The sequence below is a fragment of the Vigna unguiculata genome, chromosome 6 (genome assembly GCF_037176805.1).
Source record: "Vigna unguiculata cultivar grain cowpea cultivar isolate G323 ecotype 2 chromosome 6, ASM3717680v1, whole genome shotgun sequence".
NCBI lineage: Eukaryota > Viridiplantae > Streptophyta > Magnoliopsida > Fabales > Fabaceae > Vigna > Vigna unguiculata.
Genome location: NC_140797.1, coordinates 38,461,300 through 38,480,739, shown reverse-complemented (window position 1 = coordinate 38,480,739; position 19,440 = coordinate 38,461,300). Strand labels below are relative to the sequence as shown.

Genomic DNA, 19,440 nt, shown 5'->3' with positions numbered 1-19,440 from the left:
TGGAGTTAGGCCTTAGTTAGTTCTAAGAGAATGCTGATGTGGAACTTTTAGTGACGTGGCACTGTATAATTGGTGGCACAAGATTTGTGTGCGTGGCTCGGAGGAGTGAGGGCGTGTTTGATCCAATGACAGAACACCGAAACAAACGCTCCAAAACGTTTCCTTGTCTGCTCAGAACAGTCAACTAGTGTTCTCTCTTTCAGTCTTTTGATCAAACACACAGAGCGCAAGAAGAGGAAGAAGGAGGAGAAGAAAAGAAACCCTGAAAATGCATTCGTTCGGGTACAGAGCCAACGCGTTGCTAACCTTTGCCATAACAATTCTTGCCCTTATGTGCGCCATGGCCTCTCTATCCGACAATTTCAACACTCCCACTCCCTCCGCGCAAGTCCAGGTCCGTCTTCTCTCTCTATATAATTTCAATTTTACGGATCTGCAATTCGCCAATTCTTTTATCCCGTTTTTTGCTTTTCTGGATGCAGGTGCTCAATATCAACTGGTTTCAGAAACAGCCCAACGGCAATGACGAGGTAAGTCATTTTTTTTTCTTAATCAAAAACAACATCCTGGCTGGTGGATAGGTCTGCTGGGCTTCTTCGTTTCCGCTTTCTTCTCTGGAATGTCTCTTAGATTTAGGATCGTGTTTAAAGCTACAGTTTTTTTTTTTTTTTTCATTTATTCTATGGATTGCGATGTGACTGAAAATTGTTCCTTTGTTTTAAAAGTTATACTTAGGGTGATTACTGATTTCTATTTGATCCACAAGTAAAAAAAACATTGAGTTCTTTGCACTTCACATTCTGTCAAAATTAAACATAATTGTGCAGTAGATTGTATTTATTTCTGTTTTATCTCTTTGCGGTTGCGAACTCGGTATTAATATTGATGCTTAGACAGTTCATTCTGCAATTTTAGGTTTATGGTTGTCGTCTCAGTAACAAACAACTAAATTCTTGCACTTTCTGTAGGATTTTGCAGTAGTAAATATTCGATTAACCCAGCCATCAATGCTTAAACGTGAGTAGTTACCACTGAATGATCCTTGGTTGCAGCTTCCAAGAAAACATGGCTAAAACATGGCATACTGGATACTTTTTATTAGTAGATTATTTATTATGTCACATAGGAAAGAAAGAGTTTTGAACAATCAAACACAAATGAAATGAAAGTTGTAAATTAATTCCACGAGTCTATGGTGCTTAGTATTTGTATATGAGCAAAATTGAGCACTTGAAGCGCTGACTATACTTGCGATGTAAAGATAGAGGCAAACTTAAATCTTACGCTTGACTTTCTAAAATATGAAGTCTGTGTTTGATTTTTCTAGTTCTTTTTTAGCCTGAATAGTTGCTTTCCTTCTATCAGATCTATTCACAATGAGTTTTGAGGTTTACCAATTTTCTTTTCAGTAGAGATTTTTATGTTATAAGATGAAGTAGTAGGGTATAGTTTGAGTTTGATCATGTTTAGCGGGTCAAGCTCAAATAGATTACAAACAGCTCAATTATTTTAAGTTTCTACTGTTCCAGATCCCAGGACTATCAACCATACATAAACCATAATTTTACATATTAATCTGGGATTTTTTTAAAGCTTTTAAGGTATATTGTGCTATTTAAACTAGCCTGGCATGGTAAAATTTATAACTCTATTGTGCTTTTTGCTTAGAAGAAGATCTAGTTTTACCGTATTCATGTTTCATGCTCATGCTCTGTAAGATGCATATATGATATTATGACGTTGAATGCCATACTTTGGCAAAAAAACAGCTTTTTGTAATCCTTTTTCTCTGATATTTAAATGTCATTTATTCATTATTAAATCTGAAGTGGAAGCGTTTCTATTCCTGCAGGTCAGCATGACACTGAATATATCAGCAGATTTGCAGTCCCTTTTCACGTGGAACACAAAACAGGTTTCTATCTTTAACTTAGAATTTTCATTATAATCATTTTTGTCTTTCTCCCTTTGACTCTGAAAATTATGGATGCTCTTAGTAGGACAGTGAAGAATGATGTAATTGCTTTTGGGTAAAGAATGACTATTTCTTGAAATGACCAAAAACAAATGTGTTTGTTTGCTCTTCCGTATTCCATGTGTAGATAAGACAATTTAGGGGAGTAATTTATTTATTTGTTAGAAATTGAAATTCTTTGAGGTAAAATGAGTTGTTTTGATGAGTAAAGAAATTGAAATTTAAGAATTTTAAGAAAGTGTTTCTAAAATAAGAGAATTTGAAATTCACTCAAAGAAGAAGGAAATTGAAATTACACAACTAGTAACTCCCTCTTTATACCTCTTTATACATATTATATGCATATACATATTGAAAAAAATTAAATTGTTAAATATTATTTGAATATTTAAATTTGACTAATATTTTTTTTTTGTAAATTTGAATTGTAAAATACATATTTTTTAAATGAAATTTTATCTTAAAAGAAAAATTCAATTACTTTATCGAAACAACAAAATTGAAATATTAGATTTTTTTAATTACTCTATACAAACAGAATAATTTGAAAATGAAAAAAATTTAATTACAAATAATTCAAGTAGCATGTATTTCAATTTCTTGAAATTATTGAAATCCCTCATTCATTCACAAGGCTAACATAACGTGTGCTTAATGTTTGAATCGCCTTACCTATCGTTACATCTTGTTTCATGTTGCGGAATATTAATTTATATTTTTGCCCATTGCTTTTTCTTTTTGTCTGTGCAACATTGTATTTCCATGGAAATCTTCGAGCTGCTTAATAACACATCAATGGGATCCTTATTTCCAATCAATTATTTATTCTAGATAAACTGTGTCAAGGCTAGAAATTTCTTCGCTGTCCAGTGATTCAGTTCTATTACTTTTGTATGGTTGCAGGTTTTTGTTTTTCTAGCTGCTGAGTATGAAACACCAAAGAATTCCTTGAATCAGGTATAAATTGTTTGGTTTGTTTGCATCTACAACTGGAATATAATTATGTAAATTGTTAGTTTGCCAGCTTGTATTTATAAAAGAACGAAGAAAAGGAAGCCATGGTAACTGGTCTATTGAAGGATGTTGAATTTTAATTGGTGAGGCGGTGGCTTCAGAATTTTTTTATACTAATCATATCACTCTGATAGCTGCGGCTTCGCATATTATGCTACATCTCTGCCATCTTTGGTATGTATTGTGTCATGTATGTGCATAGGTTCTTGAAATGCCATTTTACAGATATCTCTATGGGTTGGTATCATTCACTCTAAAGAGCAGGGCAAGTTTTGGATTCATACATAAAATAGATATTCTGTTTTACTGATATATGTTTTCGAGTCACAGTTTCTCTAATACTATTCGTATCACCCAAATAGCTGTGGCTGTGCATATTATGCTGCATCTCTACCATCCTGGTATCTGTCGTGCATGAATGTTACTAAGGTTCTTAAATATTCCATTTTACAGATATCCCTTTGGGATGGTATCATTCCCTCTAAAGAGCATGCGAAGTTTTGGATTCACACATCAAATAAATACCGATTCATTGACCAGGTATACAACTCCAGAATGATGTTTTTCACTGCTATGATTTGCTTCATGTTTTTTTAGGACTCAGCTTTTCTATTATTTCGTGCCCAGGGAAGCAATTTGCGTGGCAAAGAATATAACCTTACCATGCATTGGCATGTTATGCCAAAGACTGGCAAAATGTCTGCAGATAAAATAGTCATGCCGAGTTACCGATTGCCTGCGGAGTATAGATGATGATGCCCTGTCATATTCATTTTTTTTGTAACGTTAAACCCTTTTTTATGATGACGGATATAGAAGGTTAGTTCAAAGAACTAGAATGAGGAAGGGAATTTGTATTTTGGAAAATCAAATCATTTGCGCTTGAATGAATACTGAAACATCCCAAGTTTGCTTTGTGGTCTTCAATTGTCTCTTGCATTAGTCTGAACTTTTTTCTTTCGCTCCAAGAAAAGAAAATACCACAGTGAACCCTTTAGCTGTTGAAACCACACATTGCACACCTGGAAAAAGTTTTAAAATTTTCCCATTTTTCTGGTACTATATGGAAAAATTGGCAAACCTTCAAAAACTGGTTTACAACAAAGAAATTTTTTAATTATTATTTAAATGTTATATTTCGATTTTCTTCTTCAAAAGAATAAATATTTATGATTTTGATATTAAGAAACTTGTATGATTGAATCTAAAATCTAAATATTAGGAAATATTTGATTTCTAATGCGAGCTTTGAATGTTAAAAATGTATTACTTTTAGCTTTTAATATCACTAAATTATGACATAAACATATTTATATATAATTGAATTATTAATATAGAGATTGAAGAGTGGAGCAGTACCAAATTCAGATATTGACCAAGTCATTCATTATGACAAAATGTTGTATTATTGAGAGTACTGCAAATGTGAGAGTGGTGTTATTGTTAAAGCAAGAAACGCGGAAAACAGGGTGGGCCCCATCCCAGGAATGGAGTGGCGAGGGTGATGATTGAGATGGCGGAAGCGCCGAGAAAGAAGGCACTGCAGGAATGGCGCTGCCATGGTTGAAATTGAAAGCAAAACGAAAACCCTCTTCACTCTCAGTAATCCTCACTACCACTCTCCTTCTTCTGGTCTTGTTGTTCTTCGCGATAAACCCTCCTTCTCCTTCTCCCATTGCCACACCACGCAGGTCACTCCTCCTTGCTCCCTCACCGTGTTCCGGCAAATCCGATGGAATCCTCAACTACCAGTGCCTCTTCCCACAACACACCGCTCTCTCCATCCCCTTCCTCTCCCTCTTCCTCCTCCTCCACTTCTACATCCTCATCACCACCGCCCAGGACCACTTCTCCCTCGTCACCACCAAACTCGCCTCCCACCTCGCCCTCTCCCCCAGCATGGCCGCCGTCACGCTTCTCTCCCTCGGCAACGGCGCCCCCGACGTCTTCTCCTCACTCGCAGCCCTCCGCGCCGGCCAGTACCGCACTGGCTTCGGCGCTATACTCTCCGCCGGCACCTTCGTCTCCGCCCTCGTCGTCGGCTTCGTCGCCATCTACGCCGCGCCCTTCTCCGTCGATCCGGCGCCCTTCGTTAGGGATGTTCTCTTCTACCTCACCGCTGCAATGTTCCTCTTCTACGTCTACCTCAGCGCCGAGATTTTCCTTTGGCAGGCCGTTGGATTCGTTGCCTTCTACTTGTTCTTCGTAGGGTTTGTCTTCTACATGGACTTGGGGATGGCAGATCGCACTCAAAAGAGTTCCGCGGATCTCGAGGGACAGTTGGAATCGGATCCCGACCCTGTAGTTTCAAGATCAGCCGAGGGAGAGAAACGCGCTTCCGGAGTGCGTGGAGTGTTTCGATTGGTACGTTGTTGTTGTTCTTGTTACTGTAGTGGTTTCCATTTCGAGTACGTACTTACATGGGTACATGATCTTGATTTTGTTCAGTCCTATAGCAAGACAATTGACATTGAACTACTTTATTTCTTTTAAGATTCTGGAGATGATCAAAGTTTTCTTAAAAGAATAATGGATTGGAGAACAACTTTTTTTTTTTTCCTTTCTAGTTTTTGTCTTTGATTTAGTAAGCACTTTTGCATCTGTAATATCCTGCGACTAACTTTCTTGCATCGTTAAAATACTCACTTTTTGCCTATTGCTTCCCATTTTTCATGTTTTCATGTATCAGTTTTAGTAATGTGATGTGTTTCTCAAGTTATGGATAGAATGGTATGTCTGAATTTGGAAGGAAACGAGATACGATTAGAATCATGTGTTTGAGTTTTTCTAATAGAATATAGGGAAAGTGTTAGATATATGTAGACAACAAATATTGATCATTCATAAATTTGCTAAGTGGGTGGTATTTCTGACAGAGAGTGATATGATTCTGTCTTAAAATCAATGATTCACCACAATATAATCAATCATTCTTAAGTACAAAATTTAGGGAATTGTATGCATTGCATGGATATGTTTCTAATTCTAGTTCCTTCTTGAGGAAGTCCTGACTTTTTACTTATCCCTTGCCCTATGCACTCAGATTTCAAAAACATGGGAGCTTCCTGTGGAAACTCTCCTGAGATTGACGATCCCTCAACCAGCACCAGCACAATGGAGCAGATTTTATACATCAGCCAATATTGCACTTTGTCCACTGGCCCTCTTGTATGCCTGCAACTCATTCATGCCATTTAACCACCCCATAGTTTTCCTCCTCCCCAACACTCACTTTCCCCTCTGGTCAGTAGTTTTCATGACAAGTTTCTCTCTTGCATTTCTTCATTTTATAATCGAAAAGCAACCCCCCAAAACAGAGCATCTGCCTGTGGTTGTGATGGCATTTGTGATGAGCGTGTTCTGGATATCTACTACAGCCGGAGAGCTGGTGAATTGCCTGGAAGCTATAGGCACACATCTGAAACTGCCGCCTGCACTCCTGGGTCTTACTGTGCTGGCATGGGGAAATTCAGTAGGTGATCTTGTCGCCGATGTTGCAGTCGCCAAAGCCGGTCATCCGGCGATGGCGATGGCGGGTTGTTTCGCCGGACCAATGTTCAACATGCTTGTTGGCCTTGGAAGTGCTTTAGTCATACAGACGGCCAATGTATACCCTAATGCTTATCAGCTTAATTTCCACGTTGGTATAGTGATAGCATTTGTTTTCCTGCTTTTAAGCCTTATGGGGTCTCTCTTAGTGATCACTTGGTGCAGATTCAGAGTGCCTAGGTTTTGGGGATTCTGTCTGGTAGGCATCTATGCTGCTTTTACTGCAGCAAGTTTAGGAATAGCCATGTTCTCAGGGTGATTTTTTTAGGTAGATCTATGATTTATATTCATACTCAAACTCAACCATAAGCTAAATCCTCGTAGATGGCATTATTGAAAGAAGTATTCAGCACGTATATATGTTTATGATGAGTTCCCTTTTAGGTTTCTCCATTAGGTTTAGGTAGGAAAAAAAAAATTAGTTGGGTCCTGATCATTGGAATTTTTTAACATAACATTGTTATACCTATCTGTTACTGGTTCTGCTCACTGACATTTTGTTCACAATTGATTTTTTTTTTTTAAGTTTTGTGAAACTGAAGGTGAGATTGATTGTACTTGTGATCGGTAATAAAATTAATGTTTTGACATCTTATTAGTTTGGTATTTTTCCATTTCATAAACATGAAGCTATGGTGGAGTAAAATATGATTTGCTTAATTCTACTTGTGTTTCCTTAGTCTGATCATTTTCCCCCTCCGTTTGGTGGTGTGAGAAGGGAATTATTTTTGTTGTTTGGTGGAAAAGAATGAAAAATATGAAATTAAAATTAAATTTAATTACTATTTTATCCTTACATAGGGTGTGTTTTTTTGAGTGGAAGGATTTGTGAGAGTGGGAAATGATTGATTTGAGTGAATTTAAGTGTGAAGTTTATGTTTTTTTTGAAGGGATTTGGAGGTGACAGTGGAGTGAGTTTGAAAGTAAATTTTGTAAAAGTTTTTGTATGATTTGACTGATGTATCAAATAAAAAATAAAATTTAATTTATGAAAAAGTTGGATTACGTATAAAATTATAATTAGATCAGTTGGAATTAATTTTGAATTTTTGTCAAAAATATTAATGATATTTATTAATTGAAAAAAAAATGCTAGAGTAGGATATAACCTTCTGGATAAAAAAACAAAGCATGTTAGAATTAGGTACATGGTAAATGGAATCGGGTAAATGGTCAATGGAACCAGGTAGATCAAGAAAAAGTTAGAAAATTGGAATCAGATACAAGTACAATGTATCATTTCCTTTATTTCTTCATAATCACACAAGTTACTGCTATCTTCATGAAGGAACAACAATGGTGGAATGCCACAAAGCTTGTGCATGCTATGAACATTTCTCCTTTTATGCCAAAGTTTGGGCAGAGTGGTAAAATGCCAACGTTCTCTCTTAACTCTATTCAAAATAACGGGATCCAAAATGCAACATATTCTTGTAAATTGTCGCTTTTGATTCCTTTCCTTTCATCGAAAACGAATATCCCAATACTCGCAGATCATCGCTCTTTGTCCCCTTATTACAGTAATTCTCTAGAAGAGAACACAATCATAATGTTTAAAGTGAGGGGTATGTATATGGGTTATATATTTTTGAAATAATTAATATTCTATTAAATCAGTTAAATTAAATGATTTTAAAAGTATATTTATATTTCTCACCTTTCTCTATATTATCAAATAATTATATTCATTTTTAGTATTTTTTTTTTGTATTTCTTTTTAGTTTTTACTAGGTTCCTATGTTCAAAAGGGGTGACAATTCAGGATGGATTAGCCCACAGAAAAAAAAAAAAAGGTGGGATGAGTTGAGATGTTGAATCTACTGGCCCGTTCAGGTCCATTCTATAGAGGCTCGTGGTCCACACGGACTTAAGACAGGAAGGGCGGGCTGGTCCGCTGCCCTTTTACAAAATTAAATAAATTTAATGAGACAGGACAATAATGGTGGTGTGATAAAAAAGTTACAAAACTTTTCTTTATTATTTTCTTTTTTCAATTCTTAAATCATTCATCATGTATTTTTATAAGTTCCTTTTATTTTTATTATTATTATTATTATTATTATTATTATTATTATTATTAATTATTGCATATAAGATAATTTTAGTTTTTGAATCGAGAATATTTTTTATGTATTTTTAAGTTAATAAATTTGTATCTGTCTTGCAGGTGATATATTGTTATTGTAATTTAATTATAGTTTTTGCTGATATTGTTTCTTATCTTTAGTTAAATTAATTATAATTATTGATATTGTTTCTTTTCTTTGATTAAATTAATTATAATTATTTTGATAGAAATTAAATATTAATTATTATGAAAAAGAAATATACATATATATATATATATATATATATTCTCATTAACAAAATTGCGTGGAGGAAAAAAATAAATCCATTTTTAAATTATGGGAGGAGAATCCGACTGTGATCAAAACGGAGAAGGAGCTAAAACGGACCGAATTGTCCCGCTGTACCATCCTTACTCAAAACTAATGCATGGGAAGTGAAGAAGCGTTGGAAAAATAACCCTGACATCGACATGCGTAATAAGTGTGGTCCAGTTCTTGAACCCTCTTTCAGCACGCATTTATTACTTCAGTAGTAAACGCAATACTGCTACTCAGCTTCCCACTCCAGTAAATTCATTCTCACAACCATCCCCGACTTAATTTATCTAATATAAAAATATAAAATAAGTATAATAAATTACTTCTATCCATTTAATTTAATACATCACTGATTCCTTAATTATCTTTCAAATTAGATGCATCAACTAACTTTTTCATAATTTTAGTTTTTAAGGTTTTCAACAATATTAAAAAATAAGTGAAGTCTCAAATATTTATCATATTTTTAACTCCAAAATTGCTAGGGTTATTTGTTCTAGTTTACGGTAATTCTATTATAATTTTATCTTAAACAAACCCTAAACAACTTTATGATTGGATTTCCATCCAAATTTACACTCTCATCCATTTTTTTTTCTCTTATTTGATTTTGTTAAAAAGGAAATGAGTGTTGGAAACGTGGCACCCTAAGCATTGCAATTTAGGTTGGAATAATTGTTGGCCAATGAAAAAAAGGTTGATGATGGATGATGGGTGTAAAAAGTGAGCACTGGATGAATACAGTGAAAAGTAGGGTTTTTGAGAAAAAGAAGAAGAAGAAGAAGAAGAGAGAAGAGAGAGGTGTTAGTTTTATGGTATATGGTATCTTGGAAAACCTTTTCTTTATTTCCATTGTTTTGTGTGTTTGGTCTCTTGACCTTTGGGAGTTGAAAAACAGCACCTTTAATCATATCATCACTCACTTCTTCAATGGTTCTCTTTCATCCAAACCCTACCAATCATACCACTCTCACAAACTTCACATTAAAAATTACCATCCATCTATTCAATCAATATCACACTTAAATGGATCAAAACTTCTTAGCACATGTTAGTCTAACATTTGTTGTTTTTTTTTTTTAATTATTAGAATGATATCTATTTTTGTTTGTTTATATGTGATAGATTGGTATTCACTTTTAAAAATGTGTCAATCGAGTCATAATTTTTGAAAAAGTGTCTCAATTAGGTTTATTTCAAAAAAAAATTATTAACGTTGTAAACTTTATCCATGACTTTTATCGTTAACGACGTTTATAATTTTTTTCTAAAAAAAATCTAATTGAGTTATCTTTTCAAAAATTGGTATTTAATTGACATATTTTAGAAAATAGGTATTAAACTGACATATTCGAACGAAAATAAATATTATCCAACTAATTAAATTTTTTTTAATTATTGAATCCGTCGTAGAAGCTTAATATATCTTCTTTTAGTTACACAAAAAGTAGTTTTTCTTGACAAGTAAATCAAGTTAACATTTTTTATGAATTTTTTAAAATTTTCTAAAAAATTATATATATGTTAACTGAAATGGAATTAAAATTTCAACGTAATATATTCTCTTGTGTCCTCTTGTCCTCTTTTTCTTCTCAAAATCGAATCTTAAGACTATATGTAATATGTCTAAGGAATCTCACGGTTCTTCAAGTTTTCATTTCTTTTTTAAATTCAAACGTGTAATTTTAGAAAATAATTGTGTTAATTTAAAGAAATTAAGGATTGTAGGTACACTTATTTGTTAGTTGGGATTATATGTCTCAACCTGATGCTTCCCATTCATCTTAATACATTTTATAAAGAAGTTGGTTCAATTTTATTCATAAGAAAAATATTCATGTACACTAAAAGAAGGTACACCAACACTTAATGTAAATTTAGAGAGAATAAAAATGATAACTTTATAAATTGTATGAATTGATAATAAGAGAGATGGAAAAAAAAATGTATAGTTCATATATAATTGCTCTATTGGTAATATGACGTATAGTTTATGAAAAATACAGGGAAAGAAATAATATTATAGTGTAATTTAAAGATAAAACACAATTTTTGAAAACAATTTTTAAAACAAAAAGTACATTTAAGATATATTTTAAATAATTAATAATAGATAATATTCATAAAATTAAATTCATGTGATAATAATGATAATAAAATTAAGTGAAATATAATAATAGAAATACATTTACATAAATAATAATAATAATAATAATAATAATAATTAATGATATTAACAATAAAACTAGTCATAATAATAATAGTAACAATAAGAAATTTTAAAATAATATTAATTTTAAAAAAATACTAAAATAATAATATTAATAATAGAATTAAAAAAATAAAAATGAAAATAATCGAAATAAATTTTGAAAGTAATAATAATGTATAAAAATAATAATAAAAATGTATTATGTATTATGTTTATCGGAGGGAAATTCCATAATTATTTCAGCAATATACTCCGATCGGAAATGCTCAATTTGATTTCCTTAAAAATCATATTTTGAAACTATTGTATAATGATAATAAAAATGTATAATGTGTATATTTAAAATATACACATTATATCTATATATCTAAATTATATTTGAAATATAGACATTATGTCTATATATTTAAATCACATTTAACAATCATAATGTAAGTTATTTTAAAACCATGAAGAAATTTTACATTTTAACTTTCATTCACTCAAATAAATTTTACACGTTAACGTTATAGGGAAAACATTATCACAAAATATCTTATCTAAAAACAAAGATGCATATTTTTGAGATAAATCATACATTGAAATTGCTTTATATTCAACTGTTTTTGAAATAAATGATTAATAAGATACATACAGGGTGGAAAAAAAATACACTTTTCTTCTGATCTATTTTTAGTTCAATTCAATTTACTTAATATTCATTTTATAAAATATTCTATCTATTTAAAATCTATTTTCTTTTTCAATATAAATTTTAATCTGAGCAACATTTTATATATTTTTTGCATGAGATATCCATTCCTTGAATCCAAACTTTTAAATCTGAAAAATTCAAAATATTTAATCCAAAATTTCAATATAAAATTCTAGTTGGGTTGAATTCAAGGACCACATGAATTAGCCAAGACGAAAAGGTCGAGACAAGTCGATCCAAGATGAAGGTCGAGATAGATTGGTCCAAACTGCAGTTTCGCCAAAATGACCATGGTCGAGATTCGACCGAATTCAGCTGAGTCAACCGCAGCAAAAATTTGGATAGTCACAAATATTTAAGAAAACATTTTAAAATTGGTTTAATTACTTGTAGGGTATCCACTTGGTAGAGGTGTGTCAATCTGGCATCCCAAAAAATTTAAAAACGGGTACCAGATTGACATACCTCTATCAAAGTGGGTACCATACGAGTAATTAAACCTTTAAATTTTTTGAAGTGAAATCTAAATAAAATAACAAAAAACTATTAATATAATATAAATTCAATAATATAAAATAAATTTTAACTTTATTAAATTGACCTTAATAAAATATATCTTAAATTTTAATTAATACTAATTTAATAAATATAAATTAAATTTTAAATTAAAATTTTTGTAAATAACTTATACTCACCTATTACTTACTGTAATATAATATTAAAATATTTATTATTTGGAAGTAATAAATATTTGTAATTATCAACTATTCACGAATACCTTGGACATTTTTTCTTAACCTTGTGTTTGGATGAAGCATTTCAACAATGCTGAGAAATTAAAATGCATTGTATTTAAATTGGTTGCAATTAAATTCTCTTCATTTTCTAAGTAACTTGTTTGGATAAAGAAATTAAAATACCTTACATTTCAATTTCTTGTTTGGATAAAATAATTGAATTTCTTGTGAGATAAAATTTCATTTTATCAATATTTATTTTAGGCTTAATTATGTTTTGAGTTCATGATAAATTTGAAAATTGGTCGGTCAGGCTTGTCGGGTCATCAGGCTTACCCGACACGTCTAGGTCTTCAAGCCTGCCCGACACCTCTAGGTCGTTTGGCCCACCAAACCCGTGTGGGTCGTCGGGTTCCCTTGTCCTGCTTAGGGCATCGGACCCGCTGACCCATCTTGATTGTCAGGTCAGTTCATCATGTCTCTGTCTTTGAGCCCACTCAGCTCGTCTGGGTCGTCAGTCCTGTTTGGGTCGTTAGGCCTGCCCGACCCATTTTTGTTGTAGGGCAAGTGAGGTCCATTTAGGTTGTCGGGCCTGTCTAACCTGTTTGGGTTGTCGGGCCCACTCAACCCGTCTGGATCGTCGGGCCTGTTCGACCCGTTTGTGTCGTCAGGTCAGTCTGATCCGTTTGGATAGTTTGGCCAGCCCAACATGTCATGGTTGTCAGGTTTGCCGGATCCATTTGAGGTTGAGTCTAGAGTGTGAGGTTGAGTGAGAAGAATTTTAAATTCCACCTTTTTTTAGGGCATTTTAATTTCTTCTAATTTAGGTAAATGAAATACTTCAAAAAATGCATGCATTTTAAATGCTTTTTAATTTCTCTATCCAAATAAAGCATTTCATTGCAAAGAATTTTAAATTCTCCAAATAAATGAATCACCCTCTTGAATTGCCTTATCCAAACACACCATAAGGCTTTGTTCACTTGGGTAGATGGATTTGAGGGAGAGAAAGATGATGGGTTTGAGTGAATTTGAGAGTGAAATGTGTGTTGGTTTTTTTAAGGAATTTAGAGGTGATTATGAGTGAATTTAGAAGTAAAGTTTGTGAGAGTTGGTGAGTGATATGATTGATATGATAGATAATAAAATGTTTTAATACATTTAAAAGAGAGATTACCATTTTTCCTTGTGTAATAAGTAGTATAAATTTGTATTTGTATGAGTTTTAATCAATTTTAAATTTTTTATTTAATGCTACACTTTAAATAAATAATTTACAAAAATTAATAAAATAAATGAATTTTTTTTCATAGTATTGAAATAAATTTTACGAAGTATTTGTGGATAACATTTTATTTCAAATAAAAAAAAATAATTGGAATTGGTTCCAAGCTTACGGGGATTGATCCAATGCACTCAAATATCCCATATTCGTTCTACACATCATGGGATCGAATCCAAATACCTATGGATCGATCTTGAAGTGGATTGGCATTGTGAAGAAATGATTCAACAACCCTTCATGCATGATTCACATCCCATTATTGATGACTACATCTTCTCTATTACCATGAACATAGTGGTTATTCATCATATGCACCACGCACACATACAAATGAGGTAGAAGCGTCTTTTTGCTGCAACACTCCTTCAAATCTCCCATAAACACACGAGATAAAAAAATTTATCCATCCTATAAATTCTCAGTACCGCTCCCCCTGATTTCATTTAAAACGAACATGTTTTTAACTCGATAATCCATCATCTTATTTCTTTTCAAATAGGAAATCGGATCAAACGAACAAACCCTAAATATACCGAACAATACATAAATTGAAAAAAAATATCATAAATAATTTATAGGCTTAAATACCTTTTTGATCCTCATTTTTGTAGTGTTTGTTGCAGATGATCCTCATTTTGACAGAATGTTTAAAGTGGTCCTCATTTTTACCGAATGTTTAAAGTGGTCCTCATTTTCGCAATTTGTGCTTTATTTGGTCCTTTTTTGTAACGTCGTTTAAATCATTAACGGAGCATTGTATAGGTGGCACGGTTTGTATTAGGGTGTGTTACGTGTACTGTACATATGGCTAATTAACGTTAATTTTTCAATTTAGGGGAAATTTTGCAATTAGGGAAATTTCTTCATCTTCGTCTTTCTTGAGCTCGGAATTGCAGAGGAAGCAACTAATACTTGCCATTTCATCATTGGATTGGAGTTGCGCTCTTCATTTCAATTTTCCAGTTAATTATCATCAATGAGGTAAGTGGGTTTATGGTTTTTTGGGTTATGTTTGCTCGTGGGTTAGGGTTTTCGTAATTCTATTTTGGGGTTTGTTTGTCTTTCTATTGTTGTGATGTTCTGCATGGTTTCTAAATTACTTCCATGATTTTGTGTAGTTTGTGTCTGTAGGTGGGGTTCAGTGGGGTATTATTTTAGTTGGTTTGTTTGTCGGTTGTCAGTGTTGGTGTAATGGTCCCCATTATTTTATTTGTAATTGATTGTAGCAGTAGTCCCCCATTGCATTAAAGTAGGCTTAATATTACATCGTTTTTATATGTTTAATTTACTTTAGGACAATGAGTGATGATAGGTTCAATGTTGTTGTCCACCACGGTGGTGAAGTATAGGTGCTAATGATCAGTTACTGCCCTTAGCATATGCTTAAACAAGATTGACAAAACTCACCAACTGTCCAAACATTCCTTACCAAAATCCTAGCTCACTTATTTATTCCAAAATATCTAATTATCACACTGTTAATGATTTAAACGACGTTAAAGAAAATGATCAAATAAAACACGAATTGCGAAAATGATGATTATTTTAAACATTCGATAAAAATGAGGACTATTTTAAACATTCTGTCAAAATGAGAACCATCCGCAACAAACATTTCAAACATGAGAACAAAAAAGTATTTAAGCTAATTTATAATACTATAAAATGAAATATATCATATAGCGTAAATTTAGATGAAAAATGTGACTTTGAAAGAAAACGACCTCGTTTGACTTCACCACACGTGGCAACTTTAATAATGACGAGCACAGGGTTTAAAAGGTTTGATAAAAAAGTCAAACAAAAAATAAGATGAGTCATGATGGTTTTAATTTACTAACATGAATTGATATTGATGTTTTCAAAGTGAAACTAAAGATGGACAATTAATGTTTCTAATAAGTGGTACATACATATTTCATTTTACTTTGTTGATATAGAAGTTTATAATTGTTGTGATTATTAAAATTTAAATATTAAGTGTCTAGTTAATGTAATCACACTATTTTTTAATTATTATTCATCTTAAAGTAATTAAGAATACTTTTAATAGTTAAATAATACAATAATATTGACTTAAATATATTTCTGTTTACAATAACAAAAAAAACAATTGGTCATTCATCAAAACTTTAATTCTGTTTACTTTTTTCTTATTTTCCACAGCAAAAAATTTAGTCCAACTATATTACAACAATATTAAATTTTGTTCCATCTAACAAACAATATTGCATGTATGCTTGACACGACCACATGTTAGAATTTTAAATTTTAATAAAAAATAGATTTTTTAAAACGTAAATTGTAATACAAGGATACTTTCACTAATCTTCTATGTTTCTTTCCATTTTAGATAGAGTTATATTAAATATTTTGAAGTAATCTTTTAGCAGAATACCCCAATGTCCTCTCACCATTTAGTTATATTTATTTAGGATAGTTAATTTGAAAATCAATTGATAAACTTTATCAAAAGAATGGAATAAAATGTTCACTTTATTACCACTACTAATCATATATCTCTATTAATAATTTTTGTAATTAAATTTTATACCAATCGATGTTTTTAATTAAAATTTTATTAACATTTTTAATATATTAAATATTTAAAATTTTTTAATTGTGCATTTTAATTTAAGTTTGTTATAAACTAAGTGACGTAATAATTGATTTATAATCATTATTATATATTTTTACATTATAAATAAATAAATAATTTAATAAATATTTAAATTTTAATGAAAAAAAACTCAATGAAAAAAAAAAACTCAATTTAACTATTTTCAATCCATTTCTTATAAAAAAATTCCATTATACTGAAATTTTACAGCTACGTCACATAACGTAATAATTTGATTATGTAATATCAAATAGAACACCATATATTTAGATAATAAAAAAAATGAAGTTCTAAAAGTTTTTTTTTTCTTTTTTATAAATCATCATTATTTCATGTCTCATGTTTTCACATGGTTAGTTTTATTATTATTTTAGTGTTTAATTCATAAAATAAGGTTTCAACAATTTTTTCTCTTATTACCGAGATTTACAAGTTTCATTGATATTGAAAACCAACTAGTCACTGCTTAGCTGAAAAATATAATTACTTTTAACATTTAATAAAACAAAATAAAACTTAAATCTATAGATGACATCAATTTTAATTAAGTTTTGAAAATATTTTAATTACTAATAGGTAATCATTTATTGTTGGACAATAATTTAAGAGAAAAGAAGTTATATTTATGATTACTTATATTTATTACTTATTGTATTGTAACATCCCATTTTAGTATAATCATACTACTAATTAAGACATTACAAATATATATTATTTATATATTTTTAACTTTTAAATTTTTAAGATGTTTATTAATAATAAAATTTTTATTTATTTTTATTAATAAACTAAAATTAAAATTACATATATTTATTTGTTAAAAAAATAAAATTGGTAACTATTAATAAATTAAGCTATTTAAAATTTTTAAAGTAAATAATATTTTCACGTGACACGTAGAAAAAAAACATATTAAAATTGAAAGATTAAAATAAATTAAAATCATTTTTTTACTATTTCATTAAATGATTAACAAATAATTGAAAACAAAATTTTATTAATAATAAATAGTATTTTCTTGTCCATTACCTTATAATCTTTTTAACAACAGTGAGATAATATTATTTAGCAATCCTTCTATTTCATCTCTGCCATACCTTTGTATCACTCTAAAAAGAACAAGATGATCACCATTTATGTCTTCCTTTCAAGTCCTCTTAAACAGTAGATTCACTCAAAGAAGAGGGCTTTAAACATATGTCATGTTAAGTTTGCAAAGGCTACTGTAGTGTACATGCCAGGAAACATCTCGACCAATTAGGTTCAGATGTACTCGATGTATGTATATTCGGCCATGCCAACATCTTGTTGGTCATACCCCTAATATTGGTAGTATTGGATTAAGATAAGATGAAGTTAACTAAGGTAATTAGCTATGTGGATTAGGTCCATACATATAAAAATCTATAAACACAGTATAAATAATACAGTACACGAGATAAACGTGACACATTCCATATTATATTATTTATTGTCGTATAACGCACTAGACTAGCTTCAAAGTCAGAATATCTTTTGTAGACACAACCTCTCTCATCATAAAAGAACACAAAAACATAGGATTCCTTGAAAGTAAAAATTTAGAGTGTGCTTTGAAAATAATGATCCAAAGAAAGTCTTAACAAGACATTAAACTTTACAAGAAAATATTGATTTACCGTGTACAAAATTATAAAATTAATTTCTAAATTAGATTCTTATCATTTTTAATTTGTGATTAAGGATGTTCTAAAATCAAAACTTTGTATAAGTAGATGAACGTAGTAACATTAAAATTATATTTTGTATAAAGAAGAAAAGCAAACCTGAAAAAGGTAAAAAAGTACCGTTAGGAAGGTTTGAATGTTTGAAGAGTTTGGAAAGCATTGATGATAGCAGAAAGGAAAATAGTGAAATGGTTGATGAGTCAGAGAATAGAACAAATGAAAAGAAGAAGAAACCCCAAAATCCTGCCAAAAGCAATTTCTGCTCTGTTTTTCTGCAATGTCTTCAATTCACGCATTAAAAACAAATGTCAGAGCATCCCCACTTCTTAGCTCTCTATTCCATAACTTCATTTATGCACATCAATTTTATCAATTTTCTTTTTCACAAATGCTCAACAACCACCACAAATTTATAAATTTTCTATCTCAAAATCTAAATAATTGCTTTAAAATTTTTAATACTTTTTTCATATATGATGATAAACTATACATATATTTTTTATATCAATTTAACATGATCTTATTATATGATTATAAAACTTTTTAGTTTATTCTGTTGTAATAGAAGTAATACATAATTAAAAATAATAATTAAAACTATCTTATTTTTCACCTATTTCTACTATTTTTCATTTAATACAAAATAATCTTAAATGTTTAGAATTTTTCAATAAATGATACACCTTTTTCTCTCACATACAAATCTACTACCATTAACTGTAGAAAGCATACTTATCTATTTAGTAGGTAGTGTAGTTTCATGTATCAAAATTTAAATATGAAAAAAAAAAAAATTTTAAATAACTTTATGTCAAATATTATTTTAAATTTTGATATCTTAGCTCTACCGACACCTTCAAAATTTATCATCACGTAAAATCTTAGTAAAATAAAAATGATAACTTTAATTTAAATGTAACAATGTTTTTTTTTTGGGTAGTGTTTTTTCTTAATGCGTAGACATTACTAAATATCCAAATATATGAAAAGAAGACAATACTTTGTTTACAAAAATATAAATTACTTTTTAATTTAATAATTAACATCTTATACTCTTTAGAAAGTTAATTTCTTGGGCATAATTTTGAAAACTTTATTTGATGTCTTTAAAATTGTTAAAAAATGTAATCAAAATGAAAGAAAGAAAGGATTTTTGATAAGACCCGCATGACTTCGGCAAATAAGTTGGAAGATCTAAATTTATGTAAATTTAAGAAGAAGAATGTCATGTTGGAAGCGCGGAATATGAAAAGGGTAAATT

The 19,440-nt window shown here is 30.6% G+C and overlaps 2 protein-coding genes across 2 annotated transcripts; both read left to right on the top strand.

Annotated features, from left to right (window-relative positions):
* Nucleotides 1–123: 123 nt before the first annotated feature.
* On the top strand, nt 124–3,916 carry LOC114187935 (Signal peptidase subunit). Its single transcript, XM_028076363.2, has 6 exons — nt 124–394; nt 483–530; nt 1,853–1,915; nt 2,879–2,932; nt 3,443–3,529; nt 3,617–3,916. The coding sequence occupies exons 1-6, from the start codon at nt 269–271 to the stop codon at nt 3,740–3,742; spliced, it is 504 nt and encodes a 167-aa protein (XP_027932164.2). The 5' UTR covers nt 124–268; the 3' UTR covers nt 3,743–3,916.
* Nucleotides 3,917–4,365: 449 nt separating this feature from the next.
* CAX11 (cation exchanger 11) lies at nt 4,366–7,128 on the top strand. Its single transcript, XM_028076361.2, has 2 exons — nt 4,366–5,353; nt 6,033–7,128. The coding sequence occupies exons 1-2, from the start codon at nt 4,538–4,540 to the stop codon at nt 6,795–6,797; spliced, it is 1,581 nt and encodes a 526-aa protein (XP_027932162.2). The 5' UTR covers nt 4,366–4,537; the 3' UTR covers nt 6,798–7,128.
* The last annotated feature ends 12,312 nt before the right edge of the window (nt 7,129–19,440 follow it).

Excerpts from the sequence above, each read along its gene's own strand:
- CAX11 (XM_028076361.2), top strand. The coding sequence starts at position 4,538 with ATGGCGCTGCCATGGTTGAAATTGAAAGCAAAACGAAAACCCTCTTCA. Across the intron at positions 5,354-6,032 it reads TGCGTGGAGTGTTTCGATTG|ATTTCAAAAACATGGGAGCT; the intron begins GTACGTTGTTGT and ends CTATGCACTCAG.
- LOC114187935 (XM_028076363.2), top strand. The coding sequence starts at position 269 with ATGCATTCGTTCGGGTACAGAGCCAACGCGTTGCTAACCTTTGCCATA. Across the intron at positions 395-482 it reads CTCCCTCCGCGCAAGTCCAG|GTGCTCAATATCAACTGGTT; the intron begins GTCCGTCTTCTC and ends TTCTGGATGCAG. Across the intron at positions 531-1,852 it reads AGCCCAACGGCAATGACGAG|GTCAGCATGACACTGAATAT; the intron begins GTAAGTCATTTT and ends CTATTCCTGCAG.